At 42.5% G+C, this 26,283-nt stretch overlaps 1 protein-coding gene across 3 annotated transcripts in view; it reads right to left on the bottom strand.

The window, feature by feature from the left end:
* LOC115103150 (ephrin type-B receptor 1-like) overlaps positions 1–26,283 on the bottom strand; it is a 383,081-nt gene that overhangs the window by 77,378 nt on the left and 279,420 nt on the right. For all 3 annotated transcript variants that reach the window (XR_010460228.1, XR_010460227.1, XM_065005794.1), the window contains exons 5-6: positions 24,115–24,450; positions 10,380–10,504 (exon numbers count right to left, since the gene is read on the bottom strand). Coding sequence is in view for 1 of the 3 variants with exons in the window: in XM_065005794.1 (XP_064861866.1) it covers positions 10,380–10,504; positions 24,115–24,450 (461 nt within the window). In the remaining 2 variants the exon portion in view is untranslated. The remainder of the gene's footprint in view (positions 1–10,379; positions 10,505–24,114; positions 24,451–26,283) is intronic.

Here is a 26,283-nt window from a genome sequence, read left to right on the forward strand (position 1 = left end):
AGAGACTACTATAACTCATCATGGAACACAATCTATAAACATTTCCATATACACTTTAATGAAATATAAGAAAGAGGAGGATGAAAAAGGACAGGAGAGTGACAGGAACAACGGAGAAGAGAATAGAACAGAATAGAGAGAGAGGCCCATATCCGGCCCACACCGACATCATTACCCAATCAGATCAGTGTAATTAGATCATGAAGGAAGCTCCATCATTGGCCAGATGAGGTAAACACTGCTATGAAATTTGGCCCACATATAAGGATCTCTCCAATCACATTAGTCTTTATTGAACACTCACTCCTGTGATGAAGAGGAATGTTAGCTCGTCCGCTAATAGGAAAATGCTACACCTCTCAAAGTTTCATCTCATAACAGGATATTAGTTTGTGTTATATGTGTTATAGCATTGGATAATTATATTGGGGGTATTTAAATGTTTACTGGTAATTTACCATGAAGGCAAAGAGTCAAATACATTTCTAGCCTCAACACTAATGTTCCTGCAATGCCTACTACTATACACACACCATGCAAAAGTGATATGTACTTCCATTATGGCGTGATCTAAGTTGATAAACCTCCAAACATAGACAACTCATGAAAAGGAAAGCCAGGCCACCACAGAGTATTGGGACATCACTTTCGTTTTCATCAGCCATGGTTGGTTGAGCATTGACCACCTGCGGTTAGGATTGGCCCATTCCCGCTGTCAGTCAAACAGGGTATCCCAGGATCACACCCCCCTCTGCTTAATTTCGGGGGACAGGTGTGTGGGCAGATGGAGGATGGCCAATGGGGAACGATCTCTGGAGAAACAGCCAACAGGCCTTGTCACGCTCTCAGACAAATGGGTATTATATTTAACGTGAAGTAGCAGGTGGAGGGACAGCAGCTTGTGGGCGGCCAATGAAAGGTTTCGCCAGGAGAGACCGCCCACTGTGAATGGCCCTCTCCTGCTGTCAGTCAAATGAAAGTTAGAAAAGACACACCCTAACTTGCTATATTAAAAAGGGAAGGCAGGTGGGAGGGCAGATGGGAGGGCAGCCAATGGTGAGGCTTGCCAGGTGTGACAGACAGGGAACATTTTATGTCCTCTGCTCTCTGTAGTATCCCCAAGGCTACAGGTACCTAGACCAGGCAGTATTTCCTTCAACTAACACTAATAACAATGCGGGCCTCCTCTCCTGTTGGATTTGTCCCAAACATAACATTTGGGACATTCAGGACAAAAACTGAATTTCTTTGCAACGTTTTTTGCAGTATTAATTTAGTGCCTTATTGCAAAAAGGATGCTTGTTTTTGAATATGTGTATTTTGTACAGGTTTCCTTCTTTTCACTCTGTCAATTAGGTTAGTATTATGGAGTAATTACAATGTTGTTGATCCATCTTCAGTTTTGTCCTATCACAGCCATTAAACTCTGTAACTGTTTTAAAGTCACCGTTGGCCTCATGGTGAAATCCCTGAGCGGTTTCCTTCCTCTCCGGCAACTGAGTTAGGAGGGACGCCTGTATCTTTGTAGTGACTGGGTGTATTGATACACCATCCAAAGTGTAATGAATAACTTCACCATGCTCAAAGGGATATTCAATGTCTGCATTTGTTATTTTTATACATCTACCATCTAGGTGCCCTTTGCAAGGCATTGGAAAACCTCCCTGGTCTTTGTGGTTGAATCTGTTTGAAATTCACTGATAGACTGACAAACCTTAAAGATAATTGTGTGTATGGGGTACAGAGATGAGGTAGTCATCCAAAAATCATGTTAAACACCCACAGAATGAGTCCATCCAAGGTATTATGTGACTTGTTAAGCATATTTTTTACACCTGAACGTATTAAGGCTTTCCATAACAAAGTTGTTGAATACTTATTGAATCAAGAAACTGCAGCTTTACATGTTTAATTAATTTTGAAAAATGTCTAAAAACATAATTCCACGTTGACATTATGAGGTATCGTGTGTAGGCCACAAAATCTAAATGTAATCCATTTTAAATTCAGACTGTAACACAACAAAATGTGTAAAAGGTCAAGGGGTGTGTATACTTTCTGACACATAGTAGACTATATAATATGGTTAGAAATTCTATATCTATACAGTACCAGTCAAAAGTTTTGACACACCTACTCATTCAAGGGTTTTTCTTTATTTTGACTATTTTCTACATTGTTGAATAATAGTGAAGACATCAAAACCATGAAATAACACATATGGAATCATGTATTAACCAAATAAGTGTTAAACAAATCCAAATATATTTGAGATTTGAGATTCTTCAAAGTAGCCACCCTTTGCCTTGATGACAGCTTTGCACACTCTTGGCAGCTTTGCACACTATTTATTTATTTATGCTACTGATGTGAATGAAAAGCCTAAGGAAACTATACCATCAGTAAACAATTTCAATCACAGAGGCACCATGGCTTACATTACTATACCATAAGCAAGGAATTACTATATTCATTACGAATTAAAATAACCCGCTTGAAGCTGATATTAAAGGGTATTTAAAATGTATTCATAATCTGCATATTATAGATATATAGCAAATAAAATGTTGAAACAGCTTAACTGTTAGTAATTTTTTTTTAATGATTCCCTGAAGCATAGCACAATACTAAAATATGGCATTACTATATTCTGTCTGTCTACAGTTGATGGGTATCATGCATGCTATCTCCTTTCAACTCTAGCCCTGCCATTACGAATGATAAGCCACTTACAGAGCATATTTACTGTGGGAGATTGGATGTATAGCTGCGTTCACACGCTCACTATAAAGACACAAGCAAAAGTCACTCTTGAAAGGGAAGAGAGGGGGCCTCTCACTAAGACATGATAACAATAATTGCTAGCTAAGCATTGGCAGCACACACACACACACACACACACACACACACACACACACACACACACACACACACACACACACACACACACACACACACACACACACACACACACACACACACACACACACACACACCTAACTCAGATTACTCACTGGGGGAGCTCAAAGCTCTGAACAACTCTCTCAGGATTGGGGGAAAGCGAAAAAGGTTGGGGATTTCGGAGGAACAACAATGGGTCGCCTTCACTCATTTAGTTTGTTTATCCTCCTTTTATTTCTGACATCTGCAAACACTCGGAGGACTTAGCTCTACGTCTCTACACTACAGCTCACCTGAGAATACAGCCTGGGCCTACAAGAGCTGGGTGTAGCACAGACCAATGAGAACAAGAGGAGAAAAGAGGGAGAGCTGCTGAACGAGAGAAAAAGAGAAAGAGAGAAAGAGAGGAGAAAGAAATACAAAGAAGTCTGAAAGTTTAAATACTAAGGGAGCCAGGAAATAGAGTCAAAATTCAGCTTTTCTAAAGTTCCCATTATAAATCATGACATTGTTGTGTGCATATTGAGCTGGGATAATAATGTGAGGTTTCAGTCAAGGCCAACTGAGAGAATAGATGAATGATAAAGACATGAGTTGTGTTTGGAGTTCAATGGGAATTACAGTGGGTAATAGTGATGTTTGGTCCACAGTGGACAACTCTGGAGTTCTTTGACTCCTCCCTGTTTGGCAATGCTACTGCAATCCACAGAACCACTGAGTCACACAGATACACACATAATATACACATACATTATGTTCTTCTATCCTCGTGGGGACCTAAAATCTATTTCTATTTAAAATACACACATATACACACACATTCTGTTCTCTTGAACACAGACCTCAGTAACCAGAGCCAGCTGAGCCAGTTCAGAGCATCCCTGCTCTCCACTCTACTGGTAATGGACGCCCTGCTCTCCTACCCACCAAACTTTAGGAGAACAAACTAAAAGGAGAAAAGAAAGAGGAAATGAGATGCCACTTCTTCTCTACAGACCGTTCATTCATTTCTGCTTGCTCGCCAAATGACACAATTCCAGGACTGCTTACTCTGGAGTGAAAGGGGGTAGTGGTCTGTTTGGTGGAAAGCCTATAGAGTTAAGAGCACTGGATACCTCTTTTCAGTTCTCCCTCCTTACGGTATTTCTGTCTCCCAATCCCTCCTCTCCCCTCACACTATTTGGGTCACGAACACCTAGAAAACTACAACTCGGGAGGTTATGGGTTCAAATTCTGTATGGAGATCTCTTTTAACTTATACAATGAACACTTCAGTGTCCTTCCAACAACAAAGTGTAACTATGCACTCCACTAACACTGTATTACAGTGAGTTAAACAACCCATTTACCGTATAACAGATCTGTGTGGGAAGACGATGTACTGCAAATGACTTATGTTGTAAAACTCTTCCCTACCCTGCACTTGAAGACAAAACGAAAGCTACTAGCGTAGCTTGAAAGTCCTTGGGAACAATCGTCCACAGCTCCATAACTGTGAAACCTAAAAATACTTCTATCACCTGTTCTTAGACACACAAAAAGACGACGAGGGAGAGACGGCAAGACGGCAAGGCCATTTTGATACATTTGATAATAAACCCCAGGTTTTAATGGCTGCATTATCTAGGCTATAAGTTTCCCGCGGTGCGAGCAAGAAAGAGAGAGGCCATGTGCAGAGGAGAGTGTTATAGACACAGATCCAGCAGTGAGACACCCCTCTGTGATATATTTGGATGCCTAAAGGACCACATCAGCACTTTACGAATGTACAGAAGTTTGTGTTATAGAGAGACTTCTGAGCCGTTCAGAGGGAACAAAGTGGAGTAAGATTGACGGAATTGAGTTACAACGTAAAACACCAAATAATGCATGCAGAGCAGAATAAGGCCGATACCCAATAATGATCAAAATCCAGAAAAGAGCTGATAAATTCTACAACCACCTAAAATGAAGCGAGAGAGAGAGAGAGAGAGAGAGAGAGAGAGAGAGAAAAAAAAGTGTGAGAGAGAAATAGAGAGGAAGAAAGAGAGACAACGAGAAAGAGAGACAGAGAGAAAGAAAGACAGAAAGAAATAGAGAAAGAGAGAAAGAGGGAGATATAGAGAGAAAGAGAGAGATATAGAGAGAAAGAGAGAGACAGAGAGAAAGAGAGAGACATAGAGAAAGAAAGACAGAAAGAAAAAGAGAGAGAGAAAGAGAGAGATATAGAGAGAAAGAGAGAGATATAGAGAGAAAGAGAGAGATATAGAGAGAGAGAGAGAAAGAGAGACAGAGAGAAAGAGAGAGAGAAAGAGAGAGATATAGAGAGAAAGAGAGAGACAGAGAGAAAGAAAGAGAGAAAGAGTGAGGTATAGAGAGAAATAGAGACATAGAGAGAAAGAGAGAGAGATAGAGAGAAAGAGAGAGACATAGAGAGAAAGAGAGAGAAAGAGAGAGATATAGAGATAAAGAGAGACAGAGAGAAAGAGAGAGAGAAAGAGAGAGAAAGAGAGAGATATATAGAGAAAGAGCGAGACAGAGAGAAAGAGAGAGAGAAAGAGAGAGATATAGAGAGAAAGAGAGAGACAGAGAGAAAGAGAGAGAGAGAGAGAGAGAGAGAAAGTGTGAGAGAGAAATAGAGAGAAATAGAGAGGAAGAAAGAGAGACAACGAGAAAGAGAGACAGAGAGAAAGAAAGACAGAAAGAAATAGAGAAAGAGAGAAAGAGGGAGATATAGAGAGAAAGAGAGAGATATAGAGAGAAAGAGAGAGACAGAGAGAAAGAGAGAGACATATAGAGAAAGAAAGACAGAAAGAAAAAGAGAGAGAGAAAGAGAGAGATATAGAGAGAAAGAGAGAGATATAGAGAGAAAGAGAGAGATATAGAGAGAGAGAGAGAGAAAGAGAGACAGAGAGAAAGACAGAGAGAAAGAGAGAGAGAAAGAGAGAGATATATAGAGAAAGAGAGAGACAGAGAGAAAGAAAGAGAGAAAGAGAGAGGTATAGAGAGAAATAGAGACATAGATAGAAAGAGAGAGAGATAGAGAGAAAGAGAGAGACATAGAGAGAAAGAGAGAGAAAGAGAGAGATAGAGAGAAAGAGAGACAGAGAGAAAGAGAGAGAGAAAGAGAGAGAAAGAGAGAGATATATAGAGAAAGAGCGAGACAGAGAGAAAGAGAGAGAGAAAGAGAGAGATATAGAGAGAAAGAGAGAGACAGAGAGAAAGAGAGAGACAGAGAGAAAGAGAGAGAGAGAGAGAGAGAGAGAGAGAGATAGAGAAAGAGCGAGACAGAGAGAAAGAGAGAGATATAGAGAGAAAGAGAGACAGAGAGATAGAGAGACATAGAGAGAAAGAGAGAGAAAGAGAGAGAGAACGAGAGAGAAAGAGATATATATATATATATATAGAGAAAGAGAGAGACATAGAGAGAAAGAGAGAGAGAAAGAGAGAGATATAGAGAGAAAGAGAGACAGAGAGAAAGAGAGAGACAGAGAGAAAGAGAGACAGAGAGAATTAGAGAGACAGAGAGAAAGAGCAAGAGAGAAAGAGAGAGATATAGAGAGAATCAGAGAGACATAGAGAGAAAGAGAGACAGAGAGAATTAGAGAGACAGAGAGAAAGAGAGAGACAGAGAGAAAACCGCACAGAAAAATACCAGAAAGCAACCTGTAACCAAAATATCTCTTAGATAACTTTCTGGATACCACATTCACTCACAGTAAAGAAGGCCTCAATCTGGCAGTACAAAACATCAACTATATATTCAGGCTAACGGCAAAAGAAGCCGTTTTTTAAAGATCAGATGACAACTGGTTTGATGCAGATTGTAAAATTATAAGGAAAAACTTAGAACACTATCCAACCAAAAGCACAGTGACCCAAATAATGGAGAATTACGCCTTCATTACTGTGAGACTGTAAAACTCTATAAACATACACTCAGAACCAAAAAGCACAGTACAACAGCAAGCAGCTGACACTAATTGAGGAGTCCATAAACACAAACAATTTCTGGCAAAATTGGAAAAGACAAAAAAAATCGAAACAAGAGGAATTAGCAATACAAAATGGTGACATATGGACAACCCATTTTAAAACACTCTACAACACCGTTCAAATTGACACAAACGCAGAACAACGCCAAATTCATGAGAAGTTTAATGGATTAGAAAAAGCTATAAAGGACGATCAAAAGCCATTGGACTCCCCAATTACTAACCAGGTGCTCTATAAGAAACTTCAGGCTCTCAAATTTAAAAAAGCATGTGGACCTGATGGCATCCTAAATGAGATGCTCAAACTCACTAGTGCAAAATGTCAATTGGCTGTATTAAAACAGTTTAACTTGATCCTGAGTGTAGGTTATTTCCCTGAATCTGGAATCAAGGCCTCATAACCACAATCTTTAAGAACGGAGACAAATTTGACCCTAACCATTACAGAGGCATTTGTGTGAACAGTAACCTGGGGAAGGTTTTCTGTAGTATTATCAATGTAAGTTCTAAACTTCCTTAATAAGCACAATGTCTTGTGTAAATTCCAAATTGCATTTATACCAAAACATTGCACAACTGATCATATTTACACCGTACACACCCTGATAGATAAACACGTCCACCAAAATAATACCAAAATATACGCTTGCTTTATCGACTTCCAAAAAGCATTTGATTCTATTTGGCATACAGGGCTGTTCTACAAAGTTATTGAAAGTGGTGTAGGGGGTAAAACATATGACATAATTAAATCAATGTATACTGGCAATACATGCAGCATTAACATTGACAAGAAAATAACAGAATTCTTTAACCAGGGGTGGGGCCTTTGTCAGGGTTGCAATCTGAGCCCTGCACTCTTCAATATTTACATCAATGAATTGGCCACTATTCTAGAAAAATCCTCAGCCCCTGGTGCTAGTCTCCACAATTCAGAAATTAAATGCCTACTCTTCGCAGATGACCTATGCCTGCTGTCACCCACAGCACATGGCCTACAGCAGGGCCTGGACCTGCTAGAGCAGTCCTGCCAGACCTGGGCCCTGGCAGTAAACCCCCAAAAATAATGATTTTCCAGAAAAGATCCAGATCTCAGGGAATTAGACCAAAGTTCACAATTGGTACAAAATATATAGAGTACTGCACACACTACAATTACTTAGGTTTAAAAATAAGCTCAACTGGACACCTTAGTAGTGAATCAACTGAGAGAGAAAGCACGCAGGGCATTCTACGTCATTAAAAAGCTAATTCAAATTTAAATACCTATTAATTTTTGTATAAAACTAAATGAATATGTCATTGAACCATTTGCACTTTATGGCAGTGAGGTGCGGGGTCCACTTGCAAAACAAGATTTCATCAAATAGGACAAACACCCCATTGAAACTCTGCATGCAGAGTTCTGTAAGATACTCCTACATGTCCAGAGGAAAACTACAAACCCACCAACCAGCTGACTAACCCACCAACCAGCCGACTAACCCACCAACCTATCAACCACGGAAACAAACACAAGACCAACCCACCAACAAGCCATCCAACCTTCCAACCTATCAACCACCCCACCAACCAGAAGACTAACCCACCAACCAGGCAACCAAAAGACCAACCTGTTGAACAACCCACCGACCAGCTGACCAACCCACCCACCCACCAACCAACCAGCCCACCAACCAACCCACCATCCAACCAACTGACTAACCCACCAACCAACCAACCAGCCGACCAACCCACCAACCAGCCAACCAACCCAGCAACCAGCCGACCAACCCATTAACCAGCTGACCAACCCACCCACCCACCAACCAACCAGCCCACCAACCAACCCACCATCCAACCAACTGACTAACCCACCAACCAACCAGCCGACCAACCCACCAACCAGCCATCCAACCCAGCAACCAGCCGATCAACCAACCCACCAACCAACCAGCCGACCAACCCAACAACCAACCAGCAGACTAACCCACCAACCAGCCATCCAACCCAGCAACCAGCCGATCAACCAACCCACCAACCAACCAGCCGACCAACCCAACAACCAACCAGCAGACTAACCCACCAACCAACCAGCCGACCAACCCACTAACCAGCCGACTAACCCACCCACCAACTAGCTGACTAACCCACCCACCAACCAACCAACCAACCCATTAACCTATCGACCAACCAACCAGTCAACCAACCAACCCACCCACCTACCAACCACCCAACCAACCCACCAACCAGCTGATTAACACACCAACCAGCCAATTAGCACATCAATCAGCCGACTAACCCACCAACCTGATGAATCAACCAACCAGTTGACCAACCCACTGACCAGGCGAGCAACCTACCAACCAGGTGACCAACAAACCAACCTTTCAACCAGCCAGTTGACCAACCAGCCGACCAACCCACCATACATCCAACCAACCCACAAACCAGCCAACCAACCCACCAACCAGTCGACTAACCCACCCACCAAACAGCAGACTAACCCGCCAACCCACCCATTAACCTATTGACCAACCTACCAGCTGACCAACCCACCAACCGCCCGACCAACCAACAAACCAGCCATCCAACCCACCAACCAGCCGACCAACCCACCAACTACGCGACCAACCCACCAACTACGCGACCAACCCACCAACCAGCCGACCAACCCACCAATCAGACGACCAACCCACCAACCTGTTGACCAATCAAACAACCAGTTGACCAACCCACCAACCAGCCGACCAACCCACCAACCAGTCATCCAACCCACCAACCAGCCGACCAACACACCAACTAGGCAACCAACTCACCAACCAGCCGACCAACCCACCAACTAGGCGACCAACCCACCAACCTGTTGACCAATCAACCAACCAGTTGACCAACCAACCCACCCACCCACCCACCAACCAGCCAGCCAACCCACCAACCAGTCATCCAACCCACCAACCAGCCGACCAACCCACCAATTAGGCAACCAGCTCACCAACCAGACGACCAACCCACCAACCAGCCGACTCTGTCTTCTTCAGGCTCTATATCATCATGTCTGTAGACTGAGGACTTGGGAAAAGCCTACAGGTCAATAAAACCTGCTACCATAGCCACTCTGGTCAGCTCTTGTATCTTATTAAAGCAGGTTCTATTGTGTAGGAGCAGACGGCAGTAGACGGGTCGATGCTAGCCCCACCAGACGCATAGCATTACCGCAGTTGGAGTAGGGAGGGGAGCGAGATGGAGCGGAGGTCAAGGTATTCACTTCATCCGACAGGGAAACCAAAGAACAGTGGGAAGGAAAGGTGGACTGGAGGTGGAACTGAGATGACATTATCAGCCCAGGGGGGTTGGGGATTTCACTTCGGAACAGAAGAGAAACTTCTCTTGGTATCTTTTGTATCAATTCACATACAGATAAACACAGTGTATAAGCAGATGAATGTCTGTGCAGACGTACCCTTATACAGTACACACATGCACACACACGCACACACAAACACACACACACACAGAGCCTACCTTCTCATAGAAGCGTAGCTCGTAGTCCAAGATGATTCCGTTGGGCTGTTCGGGTTGTGGCCATGACAACGTGAAGCTCTTCATGGTGGAGCTCACCTGGTGCATGATGGGTACGATCGAGGGGGCTGCAAACAGGAAACAGGAAGAGAAACAGGAAGTTTAACAACCACTCTGTATGGAAAACCACAATGGCTTCTCTGTGCCTTGTAACAGCCTGAACGATGCAAGAAAGTGGCAATGAAAGTTACACAAAGTTAACACTTTGTAACACAGAAAAAATTATCAGACAAAAGTCAAGCCGTTAAGAATCTGCAGTCAGACCTGTCATGATGCAGCAAGCACATCTTTAAAAACATCCTCACTTTTCAAGGACCCCATTTCTCTCTCTTTGTGTGGATCTCCGCCTCCGATACAGTAAGGTAAAAATCTACATTGGGTCTGAATAAAATCATTACCTAATGCAGCACAAAGACCTGGACCATATGAAGTGTTAAATTATTTTCTTGATAAGAAACTGCCCTTTGGAATAAAACTCCATCCCATCTCTTTTTAATGGTTTCGACCTGGGTGCACAGTGTGGGCCTATTCTCTTATGCTCTCTCTCTCTCTATGCTCTCTCTCTCTCTCTATGCTCTCTCTCTCTCTCTCTATGCTCTCTCTCCATTCAGACACAGCACACCTGGGTGCACAGTGTGGGCCTATTCTCTTATGCTCTCTCTCTCTCTATGCTCTCTCTCTCTCTATGCTCTCTCTCTCTCTCTGCTCTCTCTCTCTCTCTCTGCTCTCTCTCCCATTCAGACACAGCACACCTGAGTGCACACATATGGGCTCTGAATTAACCCACTGCCCCAGCAATTTCCCCTTCATTCCCTTGCTTTTGTCCTCCGTGCTATCATCTCTATTATCCTTCCTTGTTCCTGTCTTACTGGGCTAGCAGAGGAAGGGGTGGTTGGGTTGGAGACTGTGAGCGGCGAAGACAAGCGTTTAGTGTCAACTTTTATTCGTCGTATGTACAGGATATACATGGTATACACCATCCAACGAAATGCTTCCTTCAAGGTTACTCCTTGACAATGCAACAAAAAGATAAGAATACGAACATAAAGTAAATGGCTCAGTAGAAAATATATATATATTTTAACATAAGTATAATACAGGAAAGCAAACACGTAAACACTTTCTCTGATACATTGAACTATACATTTACTGTATTGTCAAAATACATTTACTGTATTGTCACTATACATGTACTGTATTGTCACTATACATTTACTGTATTGTCAAAATACATTTACTGTATTGTCAAAATACATTTACTGTATTGTCACTATACATGTACTGTATTGTCACTATACATGTACTGTATTGTCACTATACATGTACTGTATTGTCACTATACATTTACTGTATTGTCACTATACATGTACTGTATTGTCACTATACATGTACTGTATTGTCACTATACATTTACTGTATTGTCACTATACATGTACTGTATTGTCACTATACATTTACTGTATTGTCACTATACATGTACTGTATTGTCACTATACATGTACTGTATTGTCACTATACATTTACTGTATTGTCACTATACATGTACTGTATTGTCACTATACATGTACTGTATTGTCACTATACATTTACTGTATTGTCACTATACATGTACTGTATTGTCACTATACATTTACTGTATTGTCACTATACATGTACTGTATTGTCACTATACATTTAATGTGTAGTCCAATGTATAGTCCAATGTATCATAGAAAGAGTTTAAATTGTGCAGTATTATTTTGTATTAGTAATAGTAAATATGACTCTTGTTGCAGTAATTGTGTAACGGTTCTCTTGTGGTGAAGGAGAGTCGGACCAAAATGCAGCGTGTAGATTGCGATCCATGTTTAATGAACAAACGTAACACGAATCTAAATACAAACACTACAAAACAATAAACGTAATGAAAACCGAAACAGCCTATACTAGTGTAAACTAACACAGAATAAGGACATCAAGACACTAAGGACAATCACCCACGAAACACTCAAAGAATATGGCTGCCTAAATATGGTTCCCAATCAGAGACAACGATAAACACCTGCCTCTGATTGAGAACCACTTCAGACAGCCATAGACCTAACTAGAACACCCCACTAAGCTACAATCCCAATACATACACACCACATACAAAAACCCATGCCACACCCTGGCCTGACCAAATAAATGAAGATAAACACAAAATACTTCGACCAGGGCGTGACATATTGTGATGTGAGTGTAGCAGCAATTGTGAGTGCAGCAAATGTTCTTGTATTTGTTTGTAAGTGTCTATTTTTAATAAACCTTGTTTTATTAATATGTATTAAGTCTGGTAAGACTTTTGCCATTCTGTTGCTTATGAGTTTTGCTATTATTTTATTGCCGCAACTTATTCCACTTCTGGGACTGTGATCTGCAGGGGACTCTCCTGATTTCCCTGGTTCTAATACAACTGACATAACTGTTTGATACATGGAACTCGGAAGCACATTTGTATTGTCAGTAGAGTAGAAAGGGGAGCTACTTTGACCCAGAATATACTAAAATGCTATGGGAAAGCAGTCCATCCCTGGTGCTTTTCACCACACAATATTTATTTTGGGGTGATTTCCATTTTAGTGATTGTTTTCTATCTGCCTACAGTTGCTTCATGGTAATTGAGTCTAAGAAAGCTGTTATTTCATTCTGATTTTCATATTTTTTTGTTATGAATAGCATTTTTGTTTCTTATTAAAGCATTTGTATCCTAATCGTTTAAAATTGTATTCATTATGTGAGAGCTGCAAGGTGTGTACCAGGTTTATTTGCCATTAAATAGTATGCTTTATTTGAGTTGAACCTGTAGGTGTTGACTCTCTTCAAAAGAAAAATAACATATTACAGACATTTCCTTTTCCATGTAAATATTTTTTATGGGCTTTTTTTAAGAAAGTGTTTAATTGTCATTTCTAACTCAGATTGAATTTTTACTGAGTATGAGATTATTATTCCCCTAATGCACACTTTAAAGGCATCCCAAATTATATTGGGGGTTGGCTTTTCTCTGTGCTCTATGTCTACATTTGTAACGGAAAAGGTCTTTATTTTTTTCACTTACGTATTTCATATACTTCGGGTCTCCATATTCTATCACTAAGTATATTATCTGTTGATGTCATTTAGTTCCCGAGTGGCGCAGCTGCCTAAGGCACTGCATCTCAGTGCAAGAGGTGCCACTACAATCCCTGGTTCAGCTCCAGGCTGTATCACATCTGGCTGTGATTGGGAGTCCCATAGGGTGGCGCACAATTGGCCCAGTGTCATCCGGGTTTGGCCAGGGTAGGCCGTCATTGTAAATAAGAATTTATTCTTAACTGACTTTCCTAGTTAAATAAAAATAAAACGCATGATACAGGAGAATGACGTTAGTATATACTGTAGTTGAGTGCATTTTTGGATCTCTGTGTGGAAGGCTAAGAGATGGAGGCTCATTATTTTGACCCCAAAACATACTGACAGAGCGCCAGATACAGTATGTCTATACACACTCTATTTTGTGGAAATAAACCCCTCATTCTACCACATACTACTATACACACACCCTGTGCCCCCCCCCCCCCACACTTTTCGTAAACACACCAAACTTTATTCACACTCCAGCTCCCAAAATCCCCAAATAACCCCCCAGCCAATCAACTCAACCCCCTCCCCTCCACCTGCCTCCCTCTCTCGGTTTCAGCCCCCGCACTCCCATCCTACCCTGTCTCACCTTGGTATAGCTCAGCCTCTCCTATCTGGCTGCCACACGCTCCAGTGCCCAGAGATCTGCTGGGCCGTGTTATCAATTACCGGCCCTGGGCACAGCACAGCACAGCACACAGTGTTACTGACAGCCCCAGTAGGCCCCAACGCTGCTGTTGTCTTCCATGCACTCGGAGCATCGGAAGGGGGTAGCGGAAGGGAGTGTGTATTCTAGAACCAGACCCCAGTCTAACAGACTGAGTGTGCATCCCAAATGGAACCATATTGTCTACAAAGTGCACTACTTTTGACCACAGCCCATTGCGCTCTGTTGTGCACTTGTGCACTGTATAGGGAAAAGTGTGCCATTTGGGACAGAAACTAAGACCCAGACTCATGTATTTAAGCAGACAGACACAGTTTGGCCAATTATAGTAAGACAAGATATTTGATATTTGTAATTATACATGGTTTTAGCATGTCTCACTGATTGGATGAGTGAGGGTGTGTGCCCATGGTTGTGCTGCTGCGTTAAACATTTCCATTTAAAAATCTCCACACACAAAGAAGTACAATATACTGTACCCCCTGTCTAAAAGTCACAATTCAATTATCGTAGCACTTCTGCAACTCATAGATAAAAAGTTTGCCTAGTCCTCATCTTGAAGGCCTATGTGTGTTAGTGCCCTGTTTGTAATGAGCCTGTTTTTGTAACAGGACTGTCAGTACCTGGCTGCAGGTCAAGGGTCAAGCCTGCTGAAGTCAAAACGCGTCCCCATCGTTACCAGGGGACACCAGCGATGACAGTGATTGGTGGCTGTCCCATGCACTTCTCTCCTCCCCCATCCTGCATCCCTCCCCCTTCCCTTGTTCCTCTGTTCTACTTTTATCTGGCCCAACTGGCTGCCCCCAGATTTGAATGCAACACTCGGCTTAACATTAATCAAAGTCAACCCTCCCAGTGACCCTAGCGAGCGACAGAGAGAGAGAGAGAGAGAGAGAGAGAGAGAGAGAGAGAGAGAGAGAGAGCGAGAGAGAGAGAGAGAGAGAGAGAGAGCGAGAGAGAGAGAGAGATCGAGAGAGAGAGAGAGAGCGAGAGAGAGAGAGAGATCGAGAGAGAGAGAGAGAGCAGTGGGGGGGGTTATCTGCAGACTGCTACTCTAACACAAGGCCATCACATTACACATCTACGACTCTTTAACTCCACACAACAGCACAGGGCCATCACATCAGTGGAGGCTCCTCAGAGGGGGAAGGGGGAGGACCATCCTCTTCAGTGAAACTTCATAAAAATAAGAATTGTGAAACACTAAAAAGGTTTTTTAGATAAAATTATACAAAATATATTATTTTTGATTTTTTAAAATGTTTTAATTTAACCTTTATTTAACCAGGTAGGCAAGTTGAGAACAAGTTCTCATTTACAACTGTGACCTGGCCAAGATGCGACCTGCCACCTGGCCAAAGCAAAGCAGTTCATCACATATAACAACACAGAGTTACACATGGAGTAAAACAAACATACAGTCAATAATACAGTAGAAAAATAAGTCTATATACAATGTGAGCAAATGAGGTGAGATAAGGGAGGTAAAGGCAAAAAATAGGCCATGGTGACGAAGTAAATACAATATAGCAATTAAAACACTGGAATGGTAGATTTGACAGTAGATGAGTGTGCAAAGTAGAAATACTGGGGTGCAAAGGAGCAAAATAAATAAATATAGTACATAAGGAAAATATAAATACATAAGGAGAAACTCCAGGCCCCACAGGTAAAAATTGCCCCACCACTCTGGGACCTATGGTGCCACCAGTCTGCTTGCAGTTGTCCATTATCGTCATGTATGTGGATGATCGGTGCTTTATTCAGGAATGTTTATTGGGCTACTTTGATGTGTCATGTGTCAAGTGGGCCTGATGCGCTGTCTGAGTTTAACTTCATGGACAAACTTGTTGTTCAAACCTACAATGGCGCAGCTGTAATGGAATGTATCTGCTATTTGTATTAACAGTCCCCTCCTGTTCCCTGATTAAGAGGTGATGACTACTCCACTCCACAGCCATTGTCAACTCTCTCCTGACATGAACTGAAGCCACGTCTTATGTGCCTGCTCATCCACTGGCACATTGAATGTTTCCTCTCCAAGCACTGTGAGCACCCGTATCCATTTTCTCTCATTACTGTATGTAAAATCAATCACATAAACAATCACATTATTACACATCAATGATTTTACTCCTTACTTGGACTAACTCATTCTTAGCTCTTTTGTCTAACTGTGTAGTGTGTTGTTTCTTGTCTTCCCAGTCAAATCCTGTCCTGCACTGAAGTCAAGCCTCTGAACACCTCAACGCATGCCTCATATCAATCACTGCTGTGATCCCTTCCCAACACTGTCTAAGTAGCCCTCTCATTCCCATTCTCAATAATATTGTAGTATAAATGTCTTTAGTAAATGCTTTAGGTTAAAATAATTAGTCCCATTCTCCCTTTGCATCAACTCCCTCATTTAGATCTTCCCAGCATAGGCGTAATACATTTCACATTCCACAATCCACATTCCACAGGGCATCCATCCCTCAATTCCCAGCTGGACGTTTCCGAGATGCTTGACTAATTCCCAGTTCAACGATTGGTCGGAAACGTCCCGGTAATTGGTCAGCTGACCAGTGGTCCAAGGCCCATTCTCTCATAGAACAGTTTACTTGTGGTTTTCTCCTTAAAGACACAGCACCACCACACCATAGTCATCTAATAGGGGCCTCTGTTCAATTCAGATGAGGCGTAACAGGCTCTCACAGTCTCTCTCTCTCTCTCTCTCTCTCTCTCTCTCTCTCTTTCTTTCTCTCTCTCTCCCCCTCCCTCCCCCCTCCCTCCCTCCCCTCTAGGCATGCTGTTGATCACTGCCTCCCTACTAGCAGTAACTCAGAAAGACTGCCCAGTCGTGACTACATGGTAATGGGCCTCACAGATCACAGGGAAGCTTCAGTTCTCCAGTGTTCTGTGCTGTCCTGTTCTGTTCTGCACTGTCCTGTTCTGTTCTGCACTGCTCTGTTCTGTTCCTTTCTGTGCCATATTCTGTGCTGCATTTCCAAGAGTTTCTGTCAGGGAACCAATTAACCATTTTCAAATCCCTCCAGTGATGCCAGTAGCGCCACCACTCTTGAATTGTAGACGTAAAACAGGCATTATTGCCGCGTTCTTGATTGTGTCATGTCCTGAATGCTCTAGAGTTGCCTGGAACATGGAATTATCTTTGATAGCCCGAGGAGAGATTTAGTGGCAAAGACTGTAATGAAAATAATTAAGGAAGACAAGCTTGTCTTTTGGTTTACAAAATTCATTTTTCTCTGTTGTACTTCAGACACTAGATAAAGACATCTTGAGGTTTAAGGAGCTCAGTAGCATTCAGAGCCATTCTCCTTCGATCGCCTCCAGCTAGCTGCCAGTTTCTGGGTTCAAGGGACAAGTTACAACATTTATGAGAAACTGGCATCAAATGAAACAAAATGGCACCTTCAGCCAGCCCTGGAGAGGAGTAGAGGATGATGAAATGGTTTGACATGAAGCTTTTCTATGCTCTCTTATAGTCAGTCAGTGCTGTGCATTGAGGCAGTGAGAAAAAGCAACAGCCCATGTAGATTATTATGAAGAAATTTGTAAACTCTATGATACTCAAATGATTTATTGACTGTCTGACTGACTGACTGACTGACTGACTGAATGGATGAAGGAACTAAGCAATGGACAAACAAAAGGAACGAGAAAATGAACAAGCGATTCAATAAATACAAGAGAGTCTTATAGAGCGCACAACTAAACTGGCTGTGTAGAAAGAAGGTGTAAATAAACTGAGCTGTGTGTGCGTGTGTCCAGCACAGGGTAGGGCAGGCTGTGAATGAACTCCTAAATATTGGTCTTTTCTCCCATGTAGCCTGCACCTCGTCAACTATGGCTGTGTGTCTTCATGTGTTCTTAGTCTAAAACAACCCGTGTACACCAACACCAACACATGGAAAGACTTAATGCACTCAAAGCACGTAAACACAAAACATAATGAGTAGGGATCCAAATGGGCCTTGGCGTGGTTCCCCTCACATCCCTCTGGTTTAAGTTACGTCAGAGGCTCAAATCTCTTTGATATATTTTGGTTGTTTAGATTTGGATCTGACTGCATCTGGGAGGACTGTATAGAATCCCTCTGAGCCGCAGTCTGTTTTGGTGAACTTGCTGGGGTTTGCTGGTTTCCACATGCCCATGAAGGCTGCAGGATGGAAGAGATGTTTGCATTTCTGTGGGAATTTTGGGACTACTTCTAAAATGAGTTTCACTGGACTGGGAGGAGGACCTGGCGGGGTGGTGCCAGAATAACAACCTGTCCCTCAACGTAACCAAGACTAAGGAGATGATTGTGGATTACAGAAAAAGAGGACCGAGCACGCCCCCATTCTCATTGACTGGGCTGTAATGGAGCAGGTTGAAAGCTTGGTGTCCACATCACCAACAAACTAGAATGGTCCAAACACACCAAGACAGTCGTGAAAAGGGCACGACAAAGCCTATTCCCCCTCAGGAAACAAAAAAGATTTGGCATGGGTCCTGAGATCCTCAAAAGGTTCTACATCTGCAACATCGAGAGCATCCTGACTGGTTGCATCACTGCCTGGTACGGCAATTGCTTGGCCTCCAACTGCAAGGCACTAGAGAGGGTAGTGCGTACGTTCCAGTACATCACTGGAGCAAAGCTGCCTGCCATCCAGGACCAGGCGGTGTCAGAGGAAGGCCCAGAAATTGTCAAAGACCCCAGCCACCCCAGTCATAGACTGTTCTCTCTCTACTACCGCATGGCAAGCGGTACCGGAGTGCCAAGTCTAGGACAAAACGGCTTCTCAACAGTTTTTACCCCCAAGCCATAAGACTCCTGAACAGGTAATCAAATGGCTACCCGGACTATCTGCATTGTGTGTGTGTGTGTGTGTGTCCCCAACCCCTCTTTTATGCTGCTGCTACACTCTGTTTATAATATTCCTCGACTGAAATCACCCTTGTACGCATTAACCTTGTAAATAACCTGAGCTGTGTAGAGGGAAGGTGTAAATAACCTGAGCTGTGTAGAGAGAAGGCGTAAATAACCTGAGCTGTGTAGAGAGAAGGTATAAATAACCTGAGCTGTGTAGAGAGAAGGTATAAATAACCTGAACTGCGTAGAGAGAAGGTGTAAATAACCTGAGCTGTGTAGAGAGAAGGTGTAAATAACCTGAGCTGTGTAGAGAGAAGGTGTAAATAACCTGAGCTGTGTAGAGGGAAGGTGTAAATAACCTGAGCTGTGTAGAGAGAAGGTATAAATAACCTGAGCTGTGTAGAGAGAAGGTATAAATAACCTGAACTGCGTAGAGAGAAGGTGTAAATAACCTGAGCTGTGTAGAGAGAAGGTGTAAATAACCTGAGCTGTGTAGAGAGAAGGTGTAAATAACCTGAGCTGTGTAGAGAGAAGGTATAAATAACCTGAGCTGTGTAGAGAGAAGGTGTAAGTAATCTGAGCTGTGTGTGTGTGTGTGCGTGTGTCCAGCACAGGGCAGGGCAGGCTGTGAATGAGCCCCTAAATCTTGATATTGATCAGGCCTTTATCACACACACACACACACACACACACACACACACACACACACACACACACACACACACACACACACACACACGCACACGCACACAGAGGTATCTAGGACAGTTTAATGGCCTCATTAATGGCCTCTGCACTGATCCACACTGCACCTCTCTGCACCACATTGCCACTGATTGCCTCTCCTCTATCGGTCTCTCCCCCTCTATCTTCATTCCGTCTAACTCTCTCTCTCTCATTCTCTCTTTTACATATCTCTCCTCTCACACTCTAACACGCTGTATCAATGTCACGTTCTGACCTTAGTTCCTTTGTTATGCCTTTGTTTTAGTTTGGTCAGGGCGTGAGTTTGGGTGGGTAGTCTATGTACTTTTTTCTATGTTGTGGTTTTGTGTTTGGCCTGGTATGGTTCTCAATCAGAGGCAGGTGTCGTTCGTTGTCTCTAATTGAGAATCATACTTAGGTAGCCTTTTCCCACCTGTGTTTTGTGGCTGATTATTTCCTGTTCTGTGTTCTTTCCATTCACCTTACGGGACTGTTCGTTTGTCGTTTATTGTTTTGTTCAGTGTTCAGTTATTTTATAAAAAATATGAACACTTACCACGCTGCGCTTGGTCCTCACATTCTTCCACCACAGACGACCGTTACAATCAATCTCTCATCTTCTCCCCTATTTCTCCATCAATCCTACAGTCTTCCATCTAAAATACAATGAACCTCTTAAGGATCTGCCCCTTTTTTCAATTTTCGCCTAAAATGACATACCCAAATCTAACTGCCTGTAGCTCAGGCCCTGAAGCAAGGATATGCATATTCTTGGTACCATTTGAAAGGAAACACTTTGAAGTTTGTGGAAATGTTAAAGGAATGTAGGAGAATATAAAACAATAGATCTGGTAAAAGATAAAACAAAGAAAAAACCAACCGTTCTTTTGTATTTTTTTGTACCATCATCTTTGCAAGAGAAAGGCAAGAGAAAGGCCATAATGTATTATTCCAGCCCAGGTGCAATTAAGATTTTGTCCACTAGATGGCAGTGTATGTGCAAAGTTTTAGATTAATCCAATCAACCATTGCATTTCCGTTCAAAATGTTGATTCCAGACTGCTCAAATGTGCCTATTTTGTTTATTAATACATTTTCATTTTCAAAATTGTGCACTCTTCTCAAACAATAGCATGGTATTATTTCACTGTAATAGCTACTGTAAATTGGACAGTGCAGTTAGATTAGCAAGAATCTAAGCTTTCTGCCAATATCAGATATGTCTATGTCCTCACAAAGTTTTCTCCCCAAATGATCCTTCGATCCTTCCTTCTGTCTCCTCCCAGACAGCCAATAACCATGTCCGGCGCATTGGTCTAGACTCCTGCATGCCTATGAAAACCCTCCTGTCGGAAGCAGCAGCACCACAAAGAGTCTCCTTGGGCTGGGCATGGGCAGACCCGATTACAGCCAGTCACCTCTTCTTCCCGAACATCTATCTGTCAAGTAGGGCATATTTCTCCTGTCAAATGGGACAATCAGAAGCCATTATGCCACCCTGATAATCAGAGCAATTTATTTACCTTTCTCATTTCCCTGTCTCATTTCACTGTCAGCCATGATGACTCAAAGAGAGAGAGAGAGAGAGAGAGAGAGGAGAGAGAGAGAGAGAGAAGAGAGAGAGAGAGAGAGAGAGAGAGAGAGACCGCACCATTCTCCGCTCTCTTTCGCGTTCTAAGAGAAAGTGTGTACTTAGTCGTTATTTTCTTGGAGGTTGTTGTAATCAAATGTTGCAGGGGCGCAACTTTTACTGGGAATGGTGGGAACATGTTCACCCAGTTTCATAATTGGAATGTGATACAAAACGAGGCAAGGGTGTGCTTTAGGACCATGGGGACGCCTCCGAGCAGTCAGGTAGGCTGTCTGTAGTGTATCCGCCAAGATAAAAACAACAGTATATGTCCCCCCCACATCTAAAACTAAAGTTGCGCCTCTGAAATGTTGTAATCAAACATTGGAAAAATGTACAATGATTTAGGTGTATGTATCGAAAGAAGATTTTTTAGGAGCTATTCACTTAAGCTCATCAAAATGCGTTAGCTTATCCACAAACTGGAGTGTTCACAACTTCAACTTTTACTTTTCCATAGCGCCAAAGCTCTGCTATCAACCATGCAGTTTGTAGAGTAGTAAGTACCAGAAGTTGTTCAATATGTTTAACACAGAAAAGTCCCAGAAAAGTTACAGTACACACTCAAAACTGTAATATGGCACAGACCGACAAAATAACCACTCGAAAACAGCATATCTGCAATACACCACTACACTCCATGTAATGGACAGACTGAGGTCCCTCTCATACTAGTAAACACAGTTAAATGTAATGCGTCTCATTTACATTTTCCACTTGGTCAATAGTTTGTGCTCGAGGTCCCTTGATAAGTGCCACTATGTACATGATGGAACACCACGGGAGCATGAAGAACACTGTAGGAAAAGGACTGGGCAGACAAAATATCACAAAGCTGTAATTTCCAGTGGCTGAATTCATATTCCGTCACCAGAGAGAGATCGAGGGAGGGAGGGAGGGAGGGATGCAAGAAAAAAAGAAAGAAAGGGAGTTGGAGAGAGACAGAGAGTCTTCGGATGTGAGAAAGAAAGAGAGAGACAGAGAGTGATGAGGAGGCGGCCGTCCAACTCTCTGGCTTGGTTCAGGCTACCCTAATCGTGGGCTAATGTCTTTGACAGAGGAGATGTCTGCATGGTCATTATGTAGTACTAAACACGACCCCTTCTTGTCTCACTGCCTGTTCTGTAAGAGCTACAGCACTGTTGCCAAGACGCAGCGAATAGCAGAGAATCTGGCCTGGGTCTGTATTCACAAAGGATCTAAGAAATGAAGTGCTGATTTCGGTTTTGCTTTTAAATCATAATGAGTAAGAGGAGGGACCTGATCCTAGATCACACTCCTGAGATGATTTGTGAATACTGGCCCTGTTCAGCCCTATAAAAACAAACCTCAACAGGTATTTCACCCAGGATACGTTATGTTTCAAGGTTTTTGCCATTATTGCTGCTCGCCGAAAACAAAGCGTCATTAAAAACAGAAAACTGCAAACAGCAAAAACCTCTGACAAGCCATGCCGCTGCTTCAATGCTGTCGCAACCTTCAGAAGATTGAGTAGAAAAGACGTTATATTAAAAACATGTGCTTTTTGCCAAAGTCAGATGTATTTACTTTAGGCTTGCTACCAATGCTTAAATGCCCAATGCAGTCCACACTATATCGATGGAATAATACTATTAATAATAGTACAATAAAATATAAAAAATATAAAAAGAAATAAAGGAATAATACTGTGAAATTGTGAGAATTATGATAATCCCCTTTTAGTTGTTTGAAAAGACCACATGAATTTTCAGCCTGTTCTGGTGACATCACCAGGCAGTAACTTAGTTAACAGACCAATAAGAAAGAGAGTTCCAAACCTCTGCCATAAACAGATAGTTTTCAGTTTTACCCTCCCCACTCAGACAGTCACAACTAAATTATTGCATCAGATATTGCTCTTGCTTAGAAGCTATTTTTGTTTCTTTTTGGCCATTTTAATTTAGAGCAATCACAGTAAGGTACTTAACTGTTACCCAGAAATGATTTGATATTGAAATAAAAACAGCTGCATTAGGCCTTTATTAAGAAGAAAGCATTTCTGGAATGTTCTCTTGTGGAACAGAGCAAAAGGCAAACCAGCATTTTCTCTTTTTTTCACGGGGTTTGATGTGTAAATAAAACTGGGGAACTACAAAGGGTGCAGAAATAGGGCAGAGGGATGGATATGATGGTCTCGCCACAGATCCTAATATGCCATGTCTTCGGTTTAGGGTTTTAACTTCACCATATTCCAAAGGGGGAAATTCCCCAACCCCCAACACACTCAATTATCAAGCAGGCCACTGCCTTGATACGAGAAAAGAGGGTGATGAAACCAAAGAAGAGAGACCGTTTCAATATTTCACTTTGTGAGTTCTCGTATAGTTGGAGTAAGCTGCCCCCATCACTTCAATCCTTAAAGTCATTATTCACAGTACAGCTCAATGACATCTCTCCAGCACCGATTGTGATAGGAGAAGCAAAGGGCCAGGAGTCAAAAATACAGAGGTTATGCTGTGTTAACTAGTGCTGAGCAATGTGGAATAAGATATGAAAACCATATAGGAGACACAGGTACAGCAGAAAACACCAACAATGTATACAGATGATGAAAATGTTCCTGCTGCATCATCGTCATCTTTCCTATCCCCTCCACATGCACACACACACTCCCCTAACCCTAACCCTAACTCTCACACCCACACTATTCTCTTACCAGCCTGGTTGGTGGTGATGTCTATAGACACATGCTGGGCAGGGTAGGGGCTCTTGTTGGTGACTCCATTTACAGCCTGTATCTCGAAGCTGTAGAGCGTGTGAGCCCACAGGTTACTGATGAACACCCTGGTCTCTGTCAGGCCAAGCTGCCGAGGCACAAACTCCACATTGTCATCACAGTGCGAGCAGGTACGGCGGTCCGCACGACACTTCTTACACACGATGTTGTAGACCACATCCTCACGACCGCCCGTCTCCCTGGGCGTGTGCCACTCCAGGATCACCGAAGTCTCGTTCACGACGGAGATCACGTTCCGAGGTCCCGAGGGAACGCCTACAAACAGACACAGAGAGGAACCTTTATTTAACCAGGTTATCTCATTGACATCTCAGTGAATCTCTTGCCAACAGGCCTTGAGATTGACAAACACAATGAGAAGGTTGTCAGTATTCTATTCAACCATGATTTAACCAGTAGATCCCATTGAGACCTCAAAGAAACTCGTTTTCAAGAGAGACATGGCCAAGAGGGTAGCTTTCGAGTAAAGGTTACTAAAGGACATTACTCTAGTCTGTACGATATACAGTACCAGTCAAAGGTTTGGACACACCTACTCATTCAAGGGTTTTTCTATATTTGTACTATTTTCTACATTGTAGAACAATAGTGAAGACATCTAAACTATGAAATAACACATATGGAATCATTTAGTAACCATAAAAGTGTTAAACAAATCAAATGTATTTTATACTTGAGATTCTTCAAAGTAGCGACCCTTTGCCTTGATGACAGCTTTGCATATTCTTGGCATTCTCTCAACCAGCTTCATGGGGTAGTCACCTTGAATGCCTTTCAATTGACAGGTGATCCTTATTCATTTGTGGAATGTCTTACCTTCTTACCTTTCTTACCTTCTAAATGATTTGAGCCAATCAGTTGTGTTGTGACAAGGTAGGGGCGGTATATAGAAGATATACCTATTTTGGAAAAGACCAAGTCCATATTATGGCAAGAACAGCTCAAATAAGCATAGAGAAACAACAGTCCATCATTACTTTAAGACATGAAGGTCAGTCAACATGAAACATTTCAACAACTTGAACGTTTCTTCAAGTGCAGTCGCAAAAACCATCCAGCACTATGATGAAACTGATTCTCATGAGCACAGCCACAGGAAAGGGAAACCCAGAGTTATCTCTGCTGCAGAGGATAAGTTTATTAAAGTTAGATACACCTCAGATTACAGCCCAAATAAATGCTTCACAGAGTTCAGGTAACAGACACATCTCAACATCAACTGTTCAGAAGAGACTGCGTGAATCAGGCCTTCATCAAATTGCTGCCAAGAAACCACTACTAAATAAGAAGACGAGACTTGCTTTGGCCAAGATGGACATTAGACTGGTGGAAATCTGTCCTTTGGTCTGATGAGTCCAAATTTGAGATTTTTTGTTCCGACCAACGTGTCTTTGTGAGAGTAGGTTAACGGAGGATCTCCGCATGTGTGGTTCCCACCGTGACGCATGGAGGAGGAGGTGTGATGGTGGGGGTGCTTTGCCCGAGATCATCCCGAGAACATCATCCCCACAGTGAGGCATGGTGGTGGCAGCATCATGCTGTGGGGATGTTTTTCATTGGCAGGGACTGGGAAACTGGTCAGAATTAAAGGAATGATGGATGGCGCTAAATACAGGGACATTCTTGAGGGAAACCTGTTTCAGTCTTTCAGAGATTTGAGACTGGGACAGATGTTCACCTTCCGGCAGGACAATGACACTGAGCATACTGCTAAAGCAACACTCGAGTGGTTTAAGGGGAAACATTTAAATGTCTTGGAATGGCCTAGTCAAAGCCCAGACCTCAATCCAAACTGAGAATCTGTGGTATGACTTAAAGATTGCTGTACACCAGCGGAACCCATCCAACTTGAAGGAGCAGGAGCAGTTTTGCCTTGAGAAAATATTCCAGTGGGTGGCAAGATGTGCCAAGCTTATAGACACATACCCCAAGAGACTTGCCAAGCTTATAGACACATACCCCAAGAGACTTGCAGTTGTAGTTGCTGCAAAAGGTGGCTCTACAAAGTATTGATTTGGGGGGGTCAATAGTTATGCATGTTCAAGTTTTCAATTTTTTTTGTCTTATTTCTTGTTTGTTTCACAAAAA

The sequence above is a fragment of the Oncorhynchus nerka genome, linkage group LG20 (assembly GCF_034236695.1).
Source record: "Oncorhynchus nerka isolate Pitt River linkage group LG20, Oner_Uvic_2.0, whole genome shotgun sequence".
NCBI lineage: Eukaryota > Metazoa > Chordata > Actinopteri > Salmoniformes > Salmonidae > Oncorhynchus > Oncorhynchus nerka.